The 19,934-nt window shown below is 34.8% G+C and overlaps 1 protein-coding gene across 13 annotated transcripts in view; it reads left to right on the forward strand.

The window, feature by feature from the left end:
- The window catches only part of AGTPBP1 (ATP/GTP binding carboxypeptidase 1), a 157,373-nt gene that overhangs the window by 116,699 nt on the left and 20,740 nt on the right, over positions 1-19,934 (forward strand). For 11 of the 13 annotated variants that reach the window (XM_087444324.1, XM_087444327.1, XM_087444325.1 and 8 more), the window contains 7 exons: positions 2,561-2,648; positions 5,666-5,810; positions 8,657-8,810; positions 9,901-10,081; positions 11,423-11,552; positions 12,576-12,707; positions 15,992-16,168. In XM_087444324.1, the coding sequence (XP_087300450.1) occupies positions 2,561-2,648; positions 5,666-5,810; positions 8,657-8,810; positions 9,901-10,081; positions 11,423-11,552; positions 12,576-12,707; positions 15,992-16,168 (1,007 nt within the window). Of the gene's footprint in view, positions 1-2,560; positions 2,649-5,665; positions 5,811-8,656; positions 8,811-9,900; positions 10,082-11,422; positions 11,553-12,575; positions 12,708-15,991; positions 16,169-16,987; positions 17,043-19,934 lie in introns of all 13 variants that reach the window. The other 2 variants (XM_087444334.1, XM_087444331.1) reach the window with 2 other exon arrangements.

Consider the following 19,934-nt stretch of genomic DNA (forward strand, 5'->3'; position numbering starts at 1 on the left):
GCTACACTGGTATCTGGAAGGAAATTGAAAGCCTTTAATAACTTGCATTATTTAAAATAAAAAAGACTGAAAATAAGTTAACTAAGTACTCAACTTAAGAAGTTAGAAAAACGCAAATAAACCAAAAGGAAGTAGAAGAGAATTAATTTTTAAAAATGCTGAAAACAATGAGATAGAAATAAAGTAAAACATAGAAATGCCAAAATTGATTAATAAAAAGGAGAGGTTTGGGGGCCGGCCCCACGGCATGGCTGTTAAGTGCGTGCGCTCTGCTGCTGGTGGCCCAGGTTCGGATCCCGGGCATGCACCAATGCACCGCTTCTCAGGCCATGCTGTGGCGGTGTCCCACGTAAAGTGGAGGAAGATCGGCGCGGATGTTAGCTCAGGGCCAGTCTTCCTCAGCAAAAAGAGGAAGATTGGCATGGATGTTAGCTCAGGGCTGATCTTCCTCACAAAAAAAAAAAAAAGGAGAGGTTCTGAACAGACTACAACTGTTGAAAAGGAAATTCAAAATAGAGAAATTTATTAGTTACCATATCGAGATGGTATTCTAGCTGAATTATATTTACCATTTAAAAAATAGATCGTACTTTATTCCAATAAATGATTCAGCTTTTTTTTTTTTTTTTGGTGAAGAAGATCAGCCCTGAGCTAACATCTGATGCCAATCTTCCTCTTTTTTTTTTTTTTTTTTCCGCTGAGGAAGATTGGCCCTGGGCTAACATCTGTGCCCATCTTCCTCTACTTTATATAGGATGCCCCCACAGCATAGCTTGACAAGCGGTGTGTTGGTGCGCGCCCAGGATCCAAACCTGTGAACCCCAGGCTGCTGAAGCAGAGCGCGCGCGCTTAACTGCTGCGCCACCAGGCATGCCCCCGATTCAGCTTGTTAATATATTTTTCTAAAGCTAGTGTAATCTTGTACTGATACTTGGTAAAGGTAATATTTTTAAAAAAGACCAAGTTTTAGATGTAAAAATTCTAAATGAGATTTTAGCTGATTTAATCATACACTATTAAAAGAACAGCATTTTCTTGGAACGCAGAGATAGTTCACGATAGGAAACCTGTCAACATAATTTATTGCATCAATAGATTAAAGAAGAAAAGCCATATGATTCTATCAGTGGATGCTGAAAAAGCATTTGATAAAATAGTTAAAACACTCAGGTGTAATAAGAATAATGGAAGAAACTGCCCCCCTTATGGGATAATCATAGCACCTACCACAGAGGGTTGTTGGGACGGTTTAATGACTTAACATGTAAAAATACTTAGAGCAGTGTCTGGCACATAGAAATTATTTAATATTCTTTTTATTACTTAAGCATGATAAAGTTGATTTGCAAAAAAGTTGGCAAATATTGCCTCGAATGGCAAAACATTTTGATTGAAATCATGAACAAGATGGAGTTGTTTGTTCTTACCACCGTATTCAAAATTGTTTTTGAAGTTGTTTCATTTCTCTAAATACAATAAAAGTAGAAAATGAAGTAACTGATATAAATACTAAAAGAGGAGATAAAATATTTTAAATTATAAATGATATTTACATACCTAGAAAACAAAAGAGACTACTAAAGACTAATAAAAAGACTCAGAGATAAGTTTAACAAAACGGTTCTGTAGCAAGAAAATATCTTTAAGTTAGAATTTAAGGGGCCGGCCCCGTGGCTTAGCGGTTAAGTGCGCGCGCTCCGCTGCTGGCGGCCTGGGTTCGGATCCCGGGCGCGCACCGACGCACCGCTTCTCCGGCCATGCTGAGGCTGCGTCCCACATGCAGCAGCTAGAAGGATGTGCAGCTATGACATACAACTATCTACTGGGACTTTGGGGGGAAAACATAAAATAAATAAAATCTTTAAAAAAAAAAAAAAAAGAATTTAAGGAAAGTCGAACCAGATCTCAGTAAAAATTATCAACCTTTCTAAAAGGAGCATATGAATTCCAGTTAGAAGCCTAGTGCATTATTTTATGAAATTGGATAAGATGATTTTAAAGTTCATGTGGGAAGTGTATTTCTAAAACTACCCAAGAAAATATACTATATATTTAATTCTATTTTTGTTAACAGTCTCTCCTCCTCCCCGCTATAAACATGTATTTGTATGGAGAAGGTTGAAGAAGAAAACAATTGTGCCATTTTGGTGTCATTTTTCTCTTGACCTCAGTGTAGATGGGACTCCATGGGGCATTAGAGTAGTGATCATATACTATTTCTTTATGTATTTTTTGACTCTCACTTGTTACAAGGACTATATATTCCTTGTTATTTTAATTGATTAATATAGGAAAGGTAATAGAAAAAAGTTTAGTGACTTTTCATTTGTTAAAGTTGTAATTCCATTTTAGTTAAACCAGAAATAAAAGCATATCATTGATTGACTTAGGAAACTTGAAAGAAATTTCTCAGGTTGTTTTTTTAAACATAATCAAAAAATTAAATGTATTTTCTTTTAGCTTTCCTGAATGTTTGGTGTTTTCTAAGATGGCAAGGTTAATTTTTAGCTCAAAAATTCTGAAAAGGATTTTCTCTTTTTTTTTATTCTTTCTGTCAAAGGTATGCAACCACTCATGTACTCTGTTCAGGAAGCATTAAATGCCAGACCCTGGTGGATGCGTGTGGGGACTGACATTTGTTACTATAAGTAAGTATTCTAAGAAGAATAGGACATCAGCTTACAGAAGTGGATATTCATTTTATTTCAGTTTACAGATAAAAAGTAGAGTTATTATTGCATTCTTTCAGTTGTGGTGATATGCATTAGTATTACTTCTAGCAGAGTCCTTTAAAATTTGAGATCCATTTAGGGGGTATATTTAATGGAAATAAAATGTGTTGTGTAGACAGACTTAGGCCCAAATCTTGTCTCCATCACCTAGACAGCTATGTGTCCTCAACTGTTTTAGCTTTAAAATTCTGGAAACTTTATTGAATATAGCTGAAATTAGAAATTCTAGGAATAATTTGGAGTGGGTTTTGTTGTTCTGATAATATTAAGTGTAATTCTTTTCTGCACACAAATGTTTACCTCATTTTAATTTCCAAAATATTTTACCTGGCGATGTATTCCACAGATACATCATATCAGTTTATACAGTTCAACTTTGACTTCAAATAGGTGATAGACTTATCGAGTTAGAAATAAGTGCTAGAAATATTTATTGCTTCAGTGGAATAATTGGATTATTCTTCAGCTTCATGTCAAAGCAATCTAGGACTATCATATACCTTGCTTCCCATTTTTACTCTGTTTCTGCATGTAATATGTTTCCAGATAACTTCTGCTATTGAATGCACTTGACCTCCCTGTTTCTTCTCTGCTATTTATCTTAATCCTGACATTTTTGTTTAGTGGATTTTGACTTTTTATATTTTGCTTAACTAACCCTAATGTTTCTTCTTTTTTGGTTTTATCATTTAGAAAAAGACTTCTAAGATTAAACTATTTTTAACGGTTTATGACAGGGCTTTGGAAAACTTAGGTCTTAAGTGCTATTACTTTCTGGGAAAGAAAATGTCCAATGGAATTTATCTTAGTAGGACTTTTTCCCCTACTTTTTTTTTTACCAAAATAAATAGTGAATAAATGAGGAACAGAAATATAAGGTTGTATGTAGTTACACCTGAATAAATTTCGTATTTCTTTTAGTGGTAGGCTAACGTAAAAATACTCTGTTATCATTTATATCCTTCTCATAAAGTTGGAAAGAAGCAGTGATGATCTGGGCAGTGCTTGGTTAGATTTTGGCAGAATGATTTAGACTGTTAAAGAGTGAAACAGTGTTTTTCAAAAGGTATTATGTCTTTCATGCTTCTCTCCTCTTGCACAGTGGAAATCATCAGTGAATACGTTTCTTTTTCCCATTGTGAAGTGAATGGTCATAGCATGACAGGTGGTGGCTCTAGTCTACGTGAGGGGTGATGGCAAGGATTTTCAGTGTTTAGTTTAGTTTTTGTTTTTTTTCTTTTGGCTGCTTCCAGATCTGGAACTGGAATTCAGGTCAATTCAACAGACATTTATTAACTACTTTCTATATAACAAGCATTGTTCTAGTTGCTTTTCTGAAGCCTGAAATCCAGATAGAATTAAAATCTACTATTTTTGCAATGTCTTAACTCTTCATGTCACCCAAGTTCTCTGATGCTTGTTTGTCTCATCTGTAAAATGAGATTAAGACTGCCTTCCACCAGTATATGAAAGAATATTTATAAACTGCCATATAGCGATAATGTGGTGGTATAAATACCTTTCCAATTAGATGTTAAACTTTTGGGTGAAAAGAGTTGGCAGGGACTAGTTCTGGAACTTATTTTGCATTTTCCACAACCATTAAGTGCTTTGTCATTGAGTGTCTATTCAAGATATAGTGGCTAAGTTAATGAAGACTATATCAATTTGAAAATACCTTGAATGTTTATGTGCATGAATAAATAATCTAAAGGTCATGGCTTTTCTCTAGTTCATGGCTTAAATAATACAAGGTGATTTGAAATTTTAGAAATTAAGTTGATAAACAAAGCATTTTTAGGTCGTCCTATGTCAGTGTTTTTTAAAGTCTGGAAAGTAACATGTAGTTTTAAAAATTTTTTATTATGGAAATCTTCAAACGTTTACGAAAGCAGATAATAGGATAATGAGGCCCCATGGATTCATTACCTGGTTTCAACAATTATCAGCACATAGTTAGTTTTGTTTTCACTATACTTTCACCCCCACCTCCATACTGAGTTTTTAAAAGCATTTCAGTTATCATATTTATCCGTAAATACTTCAAAGGTTTTTGTCTTTTAGAGATACATTTAAGACTGTCTAACCACAATACCATTTTCACGCCTAAGAAAATTCCTTAATATAATAAAATATCCAGTCAATGTTCAGACTTCTCCAGTTGTCTCATAAATCTTGTTTTATAGCTGGTTTGTTTCAATCAGACCACCCAACGATCACACATTGCATTTGATTTTTTTTGATAAGTCCCTTAAGACTCTTTTAATTTGTAGGTTTCCTTTTTTTTCTTTTTATTATTTCTCATTTATTTGTTGAAGAAACTGGATCATTTGTCATGCGAGATTTTCCACATTTTGGATTTTGCTGATTGCATCCCTGGGGTTGTAACAAATTTTTCTTTCTCACCAATTTCCTATAAATGAGTAGTTAGATCCAGAAGCTTGATCAGCTTTGATTTTTAGCAAGAATACTTCATAGATGGTGCAGAGAATTCCTGTGGCATCACGTCAGGAAACGCACCACATCTGGTTATTTCTTTTTTTGTAATCTGAAGATTGATAGTGAGTTCAGGTTTTGTCTCTAGAATCATCCACTATAAAGGTGTCCATCAGCCTTTCATCTAATGGTTGTAGCAGCCGTTCACGATAATTGCCTAGATCCAGTAATGTGTATGGCTAATGAAGAATGAAGTTCTAAAATTTTTATTGATCTGTAGAGTATTAGCTTTATTTAATCAGTAAATTTAGAAGTGAAAAATAATGATTTTGGCTGATAGCAATTAACTGCTTCATTAGTACCAAGTCTATTTTTTACAGAGTACTTAAGTTAAAATTTTTGCAAACCATGGTTTTTCTCTTTTTAATAAAAGTAGCAAGAAAAATTAGAATTTTTGTGTAGATAAAATAAACATGTTTTGTGCTTTTCTATGGCAGAAATCACTTCTCAAGAAGTTCAGTTGCTGCAGGTGGGCAAAAGGGAAAATCCTACTATACAATTACATTCACTGTCAGTTTTCCACATAAAGATGATGTTTGCTACTTTGCTTATCACTACCCATATACATATTCAACTTTACAGGTGAGAACTCATTAAGTTGTATTATGACCATTATTGTGTTATATGCATATGTATCCAATAATTGAAGAAAAGTTGCTTTAGTTAAATATATTAATAAAATAAGAAAATGATCCAGTGCTGAAGATTTTAGAAAATAATAGAATATTTGTTGAAAACATTAAAGGAAGTAAAATGGGAATGTAGTCTTTATTTTTATTTAATAGAAAGAAATACTGAGGAAATGTGATATGATTTTACTCCCATCTTTGTGTAGAAATCTACAATTCTCTAAGATTCCATGATTTACAAATTTTAACTAGCTGAAATTTCCACTTGGTCAACGAGAAGCATCGACTCTCATAAAAATGTAACAGTAGAAAAATGTAGATGCAATTTAAATTTTCCTGTAGGGAATTCATTTGTTTTTTAGTGGTTTTATATGGAGTTCTAGATCCAGATTTGGAGTGTAAAAGTTGTTTTGTGGGTTCTTTTGAGATTTTTGAATATTTGCATTGTAAAACAAGCCTAAACGAATTAATTCAAGTCATTACCGTGGTAGACTTAGTCTCAGAGCAGAATGTCTGTCCTAATGATCAAGGGTCAATTTACCCAGAAAGAAATTGGAGCACTATCATTAGAAACTAACTTCCATGCTGTTAGAGAGGGGAAAATGAGAGAAAAACATAGTCCGTAGAGCGGAAGAGATATCAGGGCTGAGAACTCGAGATGAGGTTCACTTTATTTTAACAAAGGTTACAACCTACAACAAAGGTATAATCAGGTGTCTTTCTGTGCTGAGTAACAGCATCAGAATACACAGTGTTGTGATTTACAGGGTGTTATGTCATTGTTCTTCGCTGTTGTCATCTTTTTAATGTATTTTGAATTTCCCTGCTTTCTTCCAGTCCCACTACCACGACCGTTTCCAGGCATCACCATTGCTTCTCACATGGACTTCTGCCAACCTCTTTCTAACTGGTGTTCTAGAATTCACTTTTACCCCTTTCCTCTTCGTCAGTATTTTTTCTACACTACAAAAAGCAGGAGGGCTTTTTGATGGCAAATCTGATCGTATAAATCCCCTGCTTAAAGCTCCTTAGTGATTTCTCCTGCCATTTGTATGAAGTCTGAAATTCTTACCATGCTTCATTCAGTCATTTCTTTACCATTTTACATAATTTTTGTCATATCCACATACTATTTGAACTATTATTTACTTAATATTTATCTTTAAATTTAGATTTTAAAATAATTCACTCTTTAAACTTTATCCTCATCCTAAGTTGATACCCATGGAATTAATTTACAGTAAAATACATAGCTGTTAAATTTTTGTGTGTGTGTGAGGAAGACTAGCCCTGAGTTAACATCCGTTGCCAATCCTCCTCTTTTTGCAGAGGAAGATTGGCCCTGGGCTAACATCCGTGCACATCTTCCTCTACTTTATATGTGGGACACCTGCCACAGCATGGCTGGACAAGTGGTGTGTTGGTCTGCACCTGGGGTCCAAACCTGTGAACCTTGGGCCGCGAAAGCAGAACGCTCACATTTAACCGCTAAGCCACCAGGCCAGCCCCTAAATTTCTTTTTAAGATTGTCCACCTATCACTTAGTTATCTCAACTGCCAGTAGTACATATACTATACTTTGGGAAAGGCAGGTCTACCAGGCCCTTCTTTCTGGGTTAAATTCTCTATTTCTCACCCTTTCTGGTCTAGCTATAATGAATCTTTTTCAGTTCTTTAAAATGCCCATCTTCTTTCTTATTTTTTGGTCCTCCTGTATGCCTTTCCTTCTGCCTGCAGCACTCTTCTGTGTCCTCTTCACTCATCCTTTGGATCTCAATCTAAATGTATTTTTTTCTGGAAGACCTTTCCTCACTGCCCAGACACAGCCTGGCTCCCCTGCCCTTATTACAAGCTCTCACAGCACTCTAGGTTTCCCTAGGGTGGGCCCGTGATTCCTTGTTATATCTCCAATGCCTGGCACAGAAATAGTGACCACACAGTGAATAGTGATGATGTGAATGAACATAGGCAAAAGTTGGGAAACCAACTAAGTAGATTAAATTAAGGGATTGAACAATTTAGTTTTGGTATAACTAAATACTAACACCGTTAAAACTTGTGTTTTCAGAAGACACATATTTAACATTTTTAATGATATGGTATAGTATTCATAATTATAAATATATGTGTGTGTATGACTTATTAGGTGATAAAAGCAGGTTATAAAAAGTCATGTAATTACAGTTTTGTTTATATACATTGGCATTTGTTAGTAGTAACCTAAGTGATGCAATTATGGGTATTTTAAATTTTTTCTTTGTACTTTTTGTGTCTTCCAGACATTTTACAGTGAACCTGTATTAATCTTGAAATCAGGATAAGTTGTTAAAAAGTTTGTGCTACATAATTCTCATTCTGCATATTTTAGATTGCTGTTGCAGGTCTACAGTCACTTACAATTTCAGAATTCAGAAGGCTTTGAAAACCGAAAGCTTTTCATAACCCATTTGGCAGCAAAGCCTGGCCTGAATTGATGTGAGCTTATTTAGAATATTGATTCCACTTAGAGTGACTCTTCCTATGTTTTGCTGCAGAAATAATAATGTGCTTGTTACAGGCTGCTGCCACTCACCCCGCTAGTGGTGTTGCACAGTTAATGGTATACGCACTGTGTCTATCCTCTTTCTCAAGTTCCCCAAATACTGACATTTGAACTACATTTGGCCACCTGAAGGTTTCAGAGAAGGGATTAGAAATCTGATTCTCTTTTAGTTATGTGGAGATCCAGATGCATTTTTTTCTGTTTATCATAGGGAGTTTATAAATGATTGTATACTTTGCTTTTAAATTTTTATCAAGATGCATCTTCAAAAATTGGAATCAGCACACAATCCTCAGCAAATCTATTTTCGAAAAGATGTGTTATGTGAAACCCTGTCTGGAAACAGCTGTCCCTTGGTGACTATAACAGCAATGCCAGAGTCTAATTATTATGAACATATCTGTCAATTCAGTAAGTCTGTCTTCCTCACTCAAAATGCCAGTCATTCTTACTTGCTTTTCTTTGCTTCATATATACTTTGTAAGGGCAGTACTGCTAGGAATGGCATCAGAAGTCTTGGGTTCTAGTCTTGGTCCTGTCACTGCCTGGCCCTGGGTCTACTTCTGGGCCAGTTTCCTCATCTTGAAGGAGGCGGCTGCATGAGATGATCTCTGAGCTCTTTTGATACTAATATTTTGTAGTTTTTATCCTTAGAAGTCATACCCAAAGTATAATATAACAAATTATTTTAAGAGTTCATGTGATAATACAGTCAATTTAAAAATTTACAACTAATTTTATTTATAAATAAAGCTTTCAGAAACCTATCAAGTGTTTTCGATGCTAGCACTGAATAGCTTCTCCTTTTTCCGTACCATTTATATTTTAAAAGTTGCCTGAAATATACAGTTGTGGTAGAAAAAATAAGAAAACTGTTCTAATTTTTATAAGAAGGTAAAGTATTTTCAGGAAAGTGAAAGAGCTTGCTATACGTGACAACAGTATGGGCAGGTGAGCTGAGTGCTTATTTTAAAGACTTTTAAATCTAAATGTCTAGTGAAAAATATTTTTCTTTGTAGATCTCTGAGCAGATAGACCTTTTTTTTTTTTACTGTGCTTATCATAGTGACTGTAAAACAGGGATAAGATTATCTTTTCCTTCTTTTTCCCATGACTTTATGAAAAATAAATTTATATTTAAAACTTCCCCAACTACTTGTTCTTTATAAAACCAAGATTATATTAAAGAACTAATTTTATATGTTAATTAATTATTGGGAAATAAATAAGTGACTCACATACTAATTACTGTGTTATGTTCACCTTGTGGACTCCTTCAGGACATGGCCTTTATGGGTTTTCTATCTGTTTCCCCTGTAAGGGCCCAAGCAGTGCTTGTACATAGTAGGTGCACAGTGAGATCTACTGTGAATTTATATGAGAATTCACAATTCTAATTGTAATAGAACTGAGTAGAAATATTTCTGAAGCCCCAAAGTCAAACATCATACCAACTTTTAGTAGCTGTTCATTTTAATTTGAGATTTTATGTGTACTTTAGGAAATCGCCCTTACGTTTTCTTATCTGCTCGGGTACATCCTGGAGAAACTAATGCAAGTTGGGTAATGAAAGGAACATTGGAGTATCTCATGAGTAATAACCCTACTGCTCAGAGCTTGCGAGAATCCTATATTTTTAAAATTGTCCCTATGCTAAATCCAGATGGTGTCATCAATGGAAAGTAAGTTAAGCAATAGTTATAGAAATATTACAGATAATTGTGGCTATCCTGTATAAACTTGTTGAAATAGCATCTAGGTTAATTTGGAAAACAAATCCAGTCATTTTTCTAGAACAAAGAAATTTTTGGTGGCGAGTTCATCTAAGATAAAGTTTTAAATGAAAATATATTTTGTATATTAGTAGTATGATATTTTGAGAAATTCTCTATTCATGAGAATATGATTTCATAAAAAGCATGTCTTGCTTGAATTGTTTTAGAAAAATCACAGTGTCAGGATATGAGAAAGATTTTTAACATGTCCTATTAGTTCTGTTCTTTTTTTGTTTGTCAGTGGCATGATCTTAGGTTGTTCTAAGGTTTAAAATCTTCTGGGATCTCTTTCCACTGAGATGGAATATTGGCTCCATCTGCTAACCTCTTCCTGATATGAGGAGTGTAGTTTCTGACAGAGAGAATTCTTTAGACTGGAAATACGGGATGATAAATACTTAAGTGGAGGCAGCTTATAGTTAATATAGTTCATTTATTGTGGCGATTAGACAAGGTCTCTGTAGTGCTCCTGGAAGATGGGGTTTAGTTTAGCTGTCATGAGCATCTCCAAAGTTGAGAATACCATATTATATTTATTCAGTCAAGGTAGCATGAATATTTCTTATATTTTAGGAAATTTTCAAATTAAAAAATGGAATAATTTTTTTTTAGGTAGTATGTTATGGTTATGGAACTAAAATGAGATTTTATGGCTACTTTTAATTCAGAAACATATTGACCAGTTAGAATTCTGTTTCTATTTCTGTTATCACCTTCTGATTGTTCGCTTAAATTTTTGCTCAGTGGTTTTAATTCTTAATACCTACAATTAAATGAAAATGTATTTGAATTTTTATAGGAATGTATACTTTTCATATACTTACCTTTCTTAGAAGGAGGTCCCAGATAGCTCTTTTACATAATAACTAATACAATCAAAATACAGAATGTCAATATAACAAATGATTATTATGTAGTTAGAATGGAAAATATGACTATTAATAAATTTTATAGAGTATGGAACAAAACCTCAGAATTGAGAATTAATTTTTTCTATAGCTTGAAAATTTTGACCTCTAAATCTGAAAGCTTAGCACAGTTAAATGCATGTAACACAAGATCTTGCACACAGCAAATGTTTAATAAATGTTTAAAGACTATAATGTGCGTTCTGTTGAGCCCACCATCTGTACTATTTGAAATATTTAGTGAAATAGAATCATAAAATTAAATCAAATATATATATATATATATATATAAGAGTTTATTGGCGCCAGTGTTTGTCTGTCATTGTTTCCATATGTGTAGTCACCGCTGTTCATTAAGTGGAGAAGATTTAAATAGACAGTGGCAAAGTCCAAATCCAGATTTACATCCTACAATTTACCACGCTAAGGGGCTACTACAGTACCTGGCTGCAGTGAAGCGTTTACCACTGGTAAGAGGCAATGTTTGTACTTTGTACAGTCAATGAAATGGTTTTGTTGATAAATGACTTGTATTTTGTACATTATTTTCTAGTTACAATAGCTAAATGTTAATTTCAAAAGCAATTTCTTTAAAATATCTTTTTCTGTTATCAATCACTTGTGTATTAATTATGGTGTCAAAGTAATACAATGTAGCCGTATTATTTCATCAGGTTTAATTTTTATAATTCTCATGAGTGCTTTCTTTTTCTTTTTTGTTTATGAATATTGGTTACTCCTGGTTGTTTTAGGTATTTAACTTCACTGGTTGAATAACACTAAGGTAACAGTAGGTATCTTCCAAATTCTCAAACTGGTAGAAGCTTATTTCTGAGCTCTTCAGTCAGTTCTGAAGCAGACGCTTCTTGAGTGCGCACGTGGGAAAGGTAGAACAGGCGTGGAGGGAGGTGCTCCTGAGCTGTATATACATGCCTCTTCTGTTTTCAGCAGCTTTTGTTTAGAACGTGCCCATTGGTGTTTAAAGGAGTTAGTCTTCCTTTGAGAAAGATAGGAAAACTTTGCAGAGGGGCAAAATTGACGTGTGAATCTGTCCTTCATTTTTCATTTTTAAAATGATACTCTTAAAAATTAAATTGAAACCATACTCTTTTTCATGAGAGCATTTTCATGTTCTTTTAAATTAGGTAAATGTTTTAACAGCCGTTGGGGCAGTGATGACTGCAGCTATAGATTTGACCTATGATTGAATTTATTATTTTTTAAATGATGAGTAGTAGATACAAAAGAAAGAGTGGAACTCATTGCTTGATGCAGGATCTGCAAAGGATTTAGCCATTCTAGAATTAATCATAGTTCCTTTCCAAAACTAGATATTATTGCTTTCATGGGTTCTGCTTGTTAATTGGTGGCTCAGTTAACAATAAAATGACCAGGGAACCCAGACCTGTTCATTAGCTTGATATTAACTGGCTTTACTTGGCAATATATGAATTTGAAGGTTTTTAATTTTTAAAATATATTATCTTTTCAAGGTTTATTGTGATTATCATGGCCACTCCCGAAAGAAGAATGTATTTATGTACGGCTGCAGCATCAAAGAGACAGTGTGGCATACCACTGATAACGCAGCTTCATGTGATGTTGTAGAAGATGTGGGATACAGGGTAATTATTACGGACAAGTTGGGCATTTTTGAATTTCAAACGTGCATAAAACTAGAGAATAATTTAACATATATGAACTACTCAGATTAGGTAAATGTTGCCATTTTGCCGTTTTCGTTTCAGATTTTTAAATGTTTCTTCTAAAACTTTTTGCTTTTCAATTTAGATTTTTAATCTATGTGGAATTTATTTTTATATGAGATATGGGGATCTAATTTTAGTTTCCCCATGTCTCGGCACCATTTATTAAATAGTACATCCTTCCTCTGCCGATTTTATTAAGCCATCTGTTACATTCCATGTTTCCACTTGTATGAGTGTGTTTTGAGGTACGCCCAGGACTGAAATGAGATCTTACTGCTTCAAGTCCTGTGTGCTTACCGTTCTGTCACACTGTCTCTCCTATTATATTCATGCCTGGACAAGCACCCCAGGTTATTTTCCAAAATAAGTGTCAGTAACATACCTCTGCCCTTAGCAGAACTTCAAAGCACATTTTCTTTTTGGTATCCTCTCTCTTCTTCCCTTTTCCCAAATAAATAAAATGATTAGAGCTATATAAAAAAGTGGAAACACTCCAGAAATATAAAGTAGTAAGTGAAAGTGATCTTTTCTCAATCAGTAGTCAGTTTTACCATGTGTGTTGTGAGACTTGCCACTAAGCACGTTCATTTATGAGTGTATATACATATAATATATGAAGTTTTATTTGTTTTTATTTTTTTAATGCTCCACAGCAACTTGTTTTTTCACATAAGGTTTGTTGGTCATCTTTCCGGGTCCTCATATCTAGATCTGTCAGTTTTTTAACAATTACACAAGATTTCCATTGTGCATTTTTATTGATTATTGTATGGCAGTACCAAAATTTATTTATTCAGTAGCCCCTGGTTAGTGGTCATTTGATTAATATTGGCAAATTGTCCTTCACAAAGATTGTACAAATTGATATTCCCCAGTACAATGAATGTGCAGTTTCTCCACACCCCTACTGCATCATACTATCATCTTTGCCAGGTGAAAAAAATATCTGATGGTTTTAATTTGCATATCTGTAGTTATAAATGAGGTTGAGTATCTTTTCATGTTTGGCCAGTTATGCTCTCTCTCTTTTTTTTTTTTTTTTGTGAGCGAGATTAGCCCTGTGCTAACATCTGCCAATCCTCCTCTTTTTTTTTGCTGAGGAAGACTGGCCCTGGGCTAACATCCGTGACCATCTTCCTGCACTTTATATGGGATGCCGCCACAGCATGGCTGCCAAGTGGGGTGTGAGTGCGCACCCGGGATCCAAACCAGCAAACCCCGAGCTGCCACAGCGGAGCACACGCACTTAACCGCTTGTGCCACCAGGCCAGCCCCCTCTCTCTCTTTTTTAAAATAGGCTTTTCTCATATTCTCTGCTTACTTTTGTACTGGTCATCTAATTATTATTGTTTTTAAAATAACTCTTTGTGTGTATGCAGATATATTTAAAAATTTTTTGTTTATGATGTGTAGTAATTTAAACCTTTTATCATATTTGTTGATTTTTTAAAAAATGGCTTCTAGGTTTTGAGGCTTAGAAAGACTTCTCATTCCGAGATTTTTTTTTTTTGCGGAAGGAAGATCAGCCCTGAGCTAACATCTGATGCCAATCCTCTTCTTTTTTTTTTTTTTTGCTGAGGAAGATTGGCACTGGGCTAACATCTGTGCCCATCTTCCTCTACTTTATATGGGACACCGCTGCAGCACAGCTTGACAAGTGGTGCGTCGGTGCACACCCGGGATCCGAACCTGCGAACCCTGGGCCGCCGAAGCAGAGCACGTGCACTTAACTGCTGCACCACCGGGCCAGCCCCCTCATTCCAAGATTTTAAAAGTATAATTCCATGTTTACTTTAATGTTTTTCATTTAAAAATTTTACTTATTAATTTTCAGTTTAAATTGTCAATCTAGTTAGAATTTAATTTAATGAAGAGTGATTTTAGCTTTTTTCCCTCAATGGCTATCCATTTGAGCCAGCATTTAGTGAATGATCAATCTTTTCTCCTCTAATAATAGTACTAACTTGAACAAATCCTTTTAGTTCCAATTCTGAGTTTTCTTTCTAGGGATGTCTCTATTCTACACCAGTATTGCAATTTAATTTACCTTAGATACTTAATATCTAAGGTAAATAACCTTAGATATCTAAGGTTAGTATCTGATGGACTGTTTCTCCAGTCATAGCCTTTTCTTTCAGAATTCCGCAGGGTGTACTCCCATATTTATACTTTCAGGTGAACTTGAGAATAATTTTAAGTTGCAAAAAATGTTGTGAGCATTTTGATTGTCATCGTCTTAGCTTTATTGATTAATTTAGTAGTGATTGACATTTGCAGTGTTAAATCTTTTAGTGAGTCAGGCCATCTTTCATGACTAAAATTTCTTCACTTTTTAAACATGGTTCTTTTCTTTCTTTTTTTTTTTTTTTTGAGGAAGATCAGCCCTGAGCTAACATCTGATGCCAATTTTCCTCTTTTTGCTGAGGAAGATTGGCCCTGGGCTAACATCTGTGCCCATCTTCCTCTACTTTTTATATAGGACGCTGCCACAGTACGGCTTGACAAGTTGTGCGTTGGTGCGTGCCCAGGATCTGAATCCAGGATCCCCGGGCTGCTGAAGCAGTACGTGTGCACTTAACGACTCTGCCACGGGGCCAGCTCTGATCTTGTTTTTTTTTTTTTTTTTTTTTGTGAGGAAGATCAGCCCTGAGCTAACATCCGTGCTAATCCTCCTCTTTTTGCTGAGGAAGACCAGCTCTGAGCTAACATCTATTGCCAATCCTCCTCCATTTTTCCCCCAAAGCCCCAGTAGATAGTTGTATGTTGTAGTTGCACATCCTTCTAGTTGCTGTATGTGGGACGCGGCCTCAGCATGGCCAGAGAAGCGGTGCGTCGGTGTGTGCCCGGAATCCGAACCCGGGCCGCCAGCAGTGGAGCACGCGCACTTAACCACTAAGCCACGGGGATGGCCCCCTGTTCATGTTTTAAACATGGTTTTCTTACATAATTTTATTCCACTTATTGGTTGCTACTATGAATGTGATCCTTTCTTTCATTCTGTTTTCTAACTGATTACTATTTGTGTAAGAAGCAGAAAATTCTAAATTAGTAAAAGAATTATTTTGATATTTTGAATAGCAGGGGATATAGCAAGAAGATCCACATGACCCTGCTCTAATCATTGTGCTTTCATGAAAATTTTTAAAAATATAAAAATTTAAAAAAACCCTCTTGAAATATTTTGTCATTCTTCTTTGCAGACTTTGCCCAAGATATTGAGTCATATTGCCCCAGCGTTTTGCATGAGCAGCTGTAGCTTCGTAGTGGAAAAATCTAAAGAATCCACAGCACGTGTTGTAGTTTGGAGGGAGATAGGAGTACAAAGAAGCTATACCATGGAGAGTACTTTGTGTGGCTGTGATCAGGGAAAATATAAGGTAAAACATCTCAGGACTTCTAGCCATAAGAAATACTTGAAGACTTTCATATATACTCCAGTGGTTTTCAAGTATATATTCAATGATATGTTTGTTACACTGAGTTGCATGTAATTTGCAGTAATGGAATTGAATTGTATGAGTCTTAAAAACAGTTTTTTTTTTTTCTCCTCTGCACTAAATAGCTGTTTTGGGTCCTTACAAAATCTTGGTTGATTCTATTTACATTCATAATTTTTTTTTTTTTAAAGATTTTTATTTATTTATTTATTTTCCCCCCAAAGCCCCAGTAGATAGTTGTATGTCATAGCTGCACATCCTTCTAGTTGCTGTATATGGGACGCGGCCTCAGCATGGCCGGAAAAGCAGTGCGTCGCTGTGCACCCGGGATCCGAACCCGGGCTGCCAGCAGCGGAGCACGCACACTTAACTGCTAAGCCACGGGGCCGGCCCTACATTCATAATTTTTAAGAAAGCACATTGTGGTACACATTTAAATACTGATTAGTAATTTATAATGAGCTATGCAAGTAGTACATTATTAATAAACATTTCTATCATTTTAATTTATTGAATGTAAGTATATTTTTATGCATTTAGAAATAACCACATTACACTTATCTATAAAGTTTTTTACGGTTAGATTTTTGTGTATGTATGTGACTTTTAAATGCGTATCCCTTCAGTAAATTTTTTTCTTTACTAAAACTGCTGTTTGGTGTCATAGGCTTTTATTGGAAACAACTAGAGTTTAAACTTGACTTTTGAAATTAAAGCCTAATAAAATGTTAGATGACTTTGAGTTTTTTAATTTTAAAGATGGAGAACTTAATGGGCAATGAATTGGACCTCAGATAAGCAACAGCAAACCTGAGTATGTATTTTTCTTGCCTTTCCACAGAAAGATTTTCAAGAGTCATGCTAATTATTCCACCCATTTTTGTTTTTTTGTTTTTGTTTTTTATTTTGGCATGGAGCAAGAAGAAACTGAATCTAATAGTGATTTTCGTATACTCACATAAAGATGGTGATAACTTTATGTTTGGAAAGAGTTAAGAATCTTCCAGCTGGTTAGTATTAAAAATGTAAACATGAGGCCGGCCCGGTGGTGTAGTGGTTAAGTTTGCACGCTCCTCTTTGGCGGCCTGGGATTCTTGGGTTCAGATCCCGGGCGTGGACCTACACACCGCTCATCAGCCATGCTGTGGTGGTGTTGCACATAGAAAAAATAGAGGAAGATTGGCACAGATGTTAGCTCAGCGACAATCTTCCTCACCAAAAAAAAAAAAGTAAACATATTATAGTTGATGTCAAAATTGTTGTGGAGAGCCTAAATAATGACTTTTTTCAGTCTGTAACAAACTGGAAGAAAATTGTATAGATTTTGCAACTGACATTCAAACTTTTGGTGCCTAGTAGATTAGAACTTAATGAAATTCCAGTAGTTTCTGTTGAGTGACTTCCCTAAATTTCAGGTTGACCACAGTATACTATTCTTCTAAAATGTAATATCTTTTGAATTCTCTCCAGATATTGTAAAACACTGACTTCTAGTCTACCAAGAACATGATGGTGGTGAGAGAGAAAATGTAGCATGAGCACCGCTCCAGCCCCCAAACCTTGTCTCCTAATTGTTGCTTTAGTGGAAAACTTTGCCAGTAGGCTCATATTCTGTAAGTGTGTGGGAAGGGAAAAAAGTTTGAGAATCACTTTTGTTTAAGACCATAGGTGACTCCCAGGAAAAAACCCTTGGGCTATGTGATTTATGGTAACAGACTGTAAATTACTTCTTCTTAAAAAGATGCCTCTGCAGTCAGGGTGGAGAAGGCAACTTAAAGCATCAATGTCTGTGAAACTAGCCTATGGCAGTAGGGAGAGAAGTAATTAGGGAAGCTGAGACTTGCATGCCCCTTGAAATCATCCACTGCATATAAGAGTAGTGCTTTCTTACTGTATTTAGATTCCACTATTAGACTTTCATTGGAATTTTTTAAATGTTCTGGTAAATTTGTTTGGTCACTGAAAAAAACCACATTTTAAAAAATAGCTAGAATATATTTTGAAACATAAAGTGTTAGACTAGTTTTCTAAAAGGTTATTTTTTTAATCTATAAGCTTTTAAAAATAAAATGAATACTTGATAAATACTCATTTCCCTTTTATATGATTTAGTTGATAGAATTACACTGATTTAAAACTCTATGGAGAGAAGTGTGTCTTACTAAGCCAAGGTTTTTTTTATCTCTAAAATTCAGCACTTTGATTGTAACATATACTTTTCTTTTAATCAATAAAATTCTGTTTTTTAGAGCAGTTTTAGATTCACAGCAAAATTGAGTGCAAAGTGCAGAATTCCCATATACCCCCATCCTTACACAAGCATCTTATGTACACGTGTCAAATTCGTTAATGTTAGCTAATAAGTTGTGTGAGTCTAATAATAATTTAAGATACAGATTTCTTCACTCTCAAAAATGTTCTGACTGAATTTTAGGCTGTAAATGTTCTTTATTTTTATTTTCTATGAACTAATTCAGAAACAAGCATAGGCTTTCTAAAGCTTTTAAATTAAGAAGGCAAATGTTCTAATAAAGTCAGGTCACATTTCCTAGAATATTTGGAGATGACCAAACTATTTAAATAATCAATCAATGAATCATTATTATAAAGGCATTATGCTACATGTAGGTAAGTAACAGTTTTTACAATTTATTTTCTTCAGTTACCATGTGCTTTGAGTCTGGTCATTGAAAAGCTGTTTTACAGTACGTTCTCTCTAAATGATGTCGGCTCTCATCTATACCTGCAACTTTTGTTGGTGTAAGGATTTCACTTATTTTAGAGATTCATTTTTATCTGAAAATAAAATGATAAGCAATATATCTTGATTTACAGTCCATTTTTATTCTTTTATGTGGTAACATTTAACTTTTGGTAAACCTTATATTGTTTTTTGGGAAACTGTTGGTTAAAAAGGGTGTGGGGTTGTGGTCAAATTTTCTTTGCTTTAGTGGACAGAATCTGAAATGGGCATTCTTAATTGACATGGAACAAGAGCTTATCTTACTACTACTTCCTTGCTTAGCTTTGTTTGATTCTTTTTTTGACATAATTACCTTTCTTTTCTTTTTTTTTCACTTATCAATTTCTTTTATCATACAAAAGAATCTATACGATAATGTTCAAGTATACAAATTGGAACCTTGATTTTAACACTTTAATATCTCAACATTGGCATCCAAAGTATTAGATTACAAGAAATACTAGTAAGATCTTGTAAAAATATAATTTCACACTTGAACTCCAAGAATAACATAACCACAAAATGTTTATCTATTTTTTTTCTTCCCAGTGTGTTGGTGAAAATAGTTTGCTTTATAGTGAACGAGAATAGACATTTTAGAAATGGTTTTTTAAGACTATTTCCTTTGTGACCTAGAACAATCTTACATTGTTATGACATTGTGCTTGTTGAGTCCTAGGCCCATACAAAGTACTAACCTTTTAATTTTATTCATATAGTTATAAATTCCTTCTATGTAATTTTTTGTGTGTGTGTGTGAGGAAGATCAGCCCTGAGCTGACACCTGTTGCCAATCTTCCTCTTTTTGCTGAGGAGGAGTGGCCCTGAGCTCACATCTGTGCCCATCTCCCTCTATTTTGTATGTGGGATGCTGCCACAGCATGGCTTGATGAGCGGTGCGTAGGTCCGCCCCCAGGATGGAACCGGGAACCCCAGGCCTCTGAAGCGGAGCGCGTGAAGTCA

This window comes from Ceratotherium simum, chromosome 20 (genome assembly GCF_057802395.1).
Source record: "Ceratotherium simum simum isolate JZ-2026a chromosome 20, ASM5780239v1, whole genome shotgun sequence".
Classification (NCBI taxonomy): Eukaryota; Metazoa; Chordata; class Mammalia; order Perissodactyla; family Rhinocerotidae; genus Ceratotherium; species Ceratotherium simum.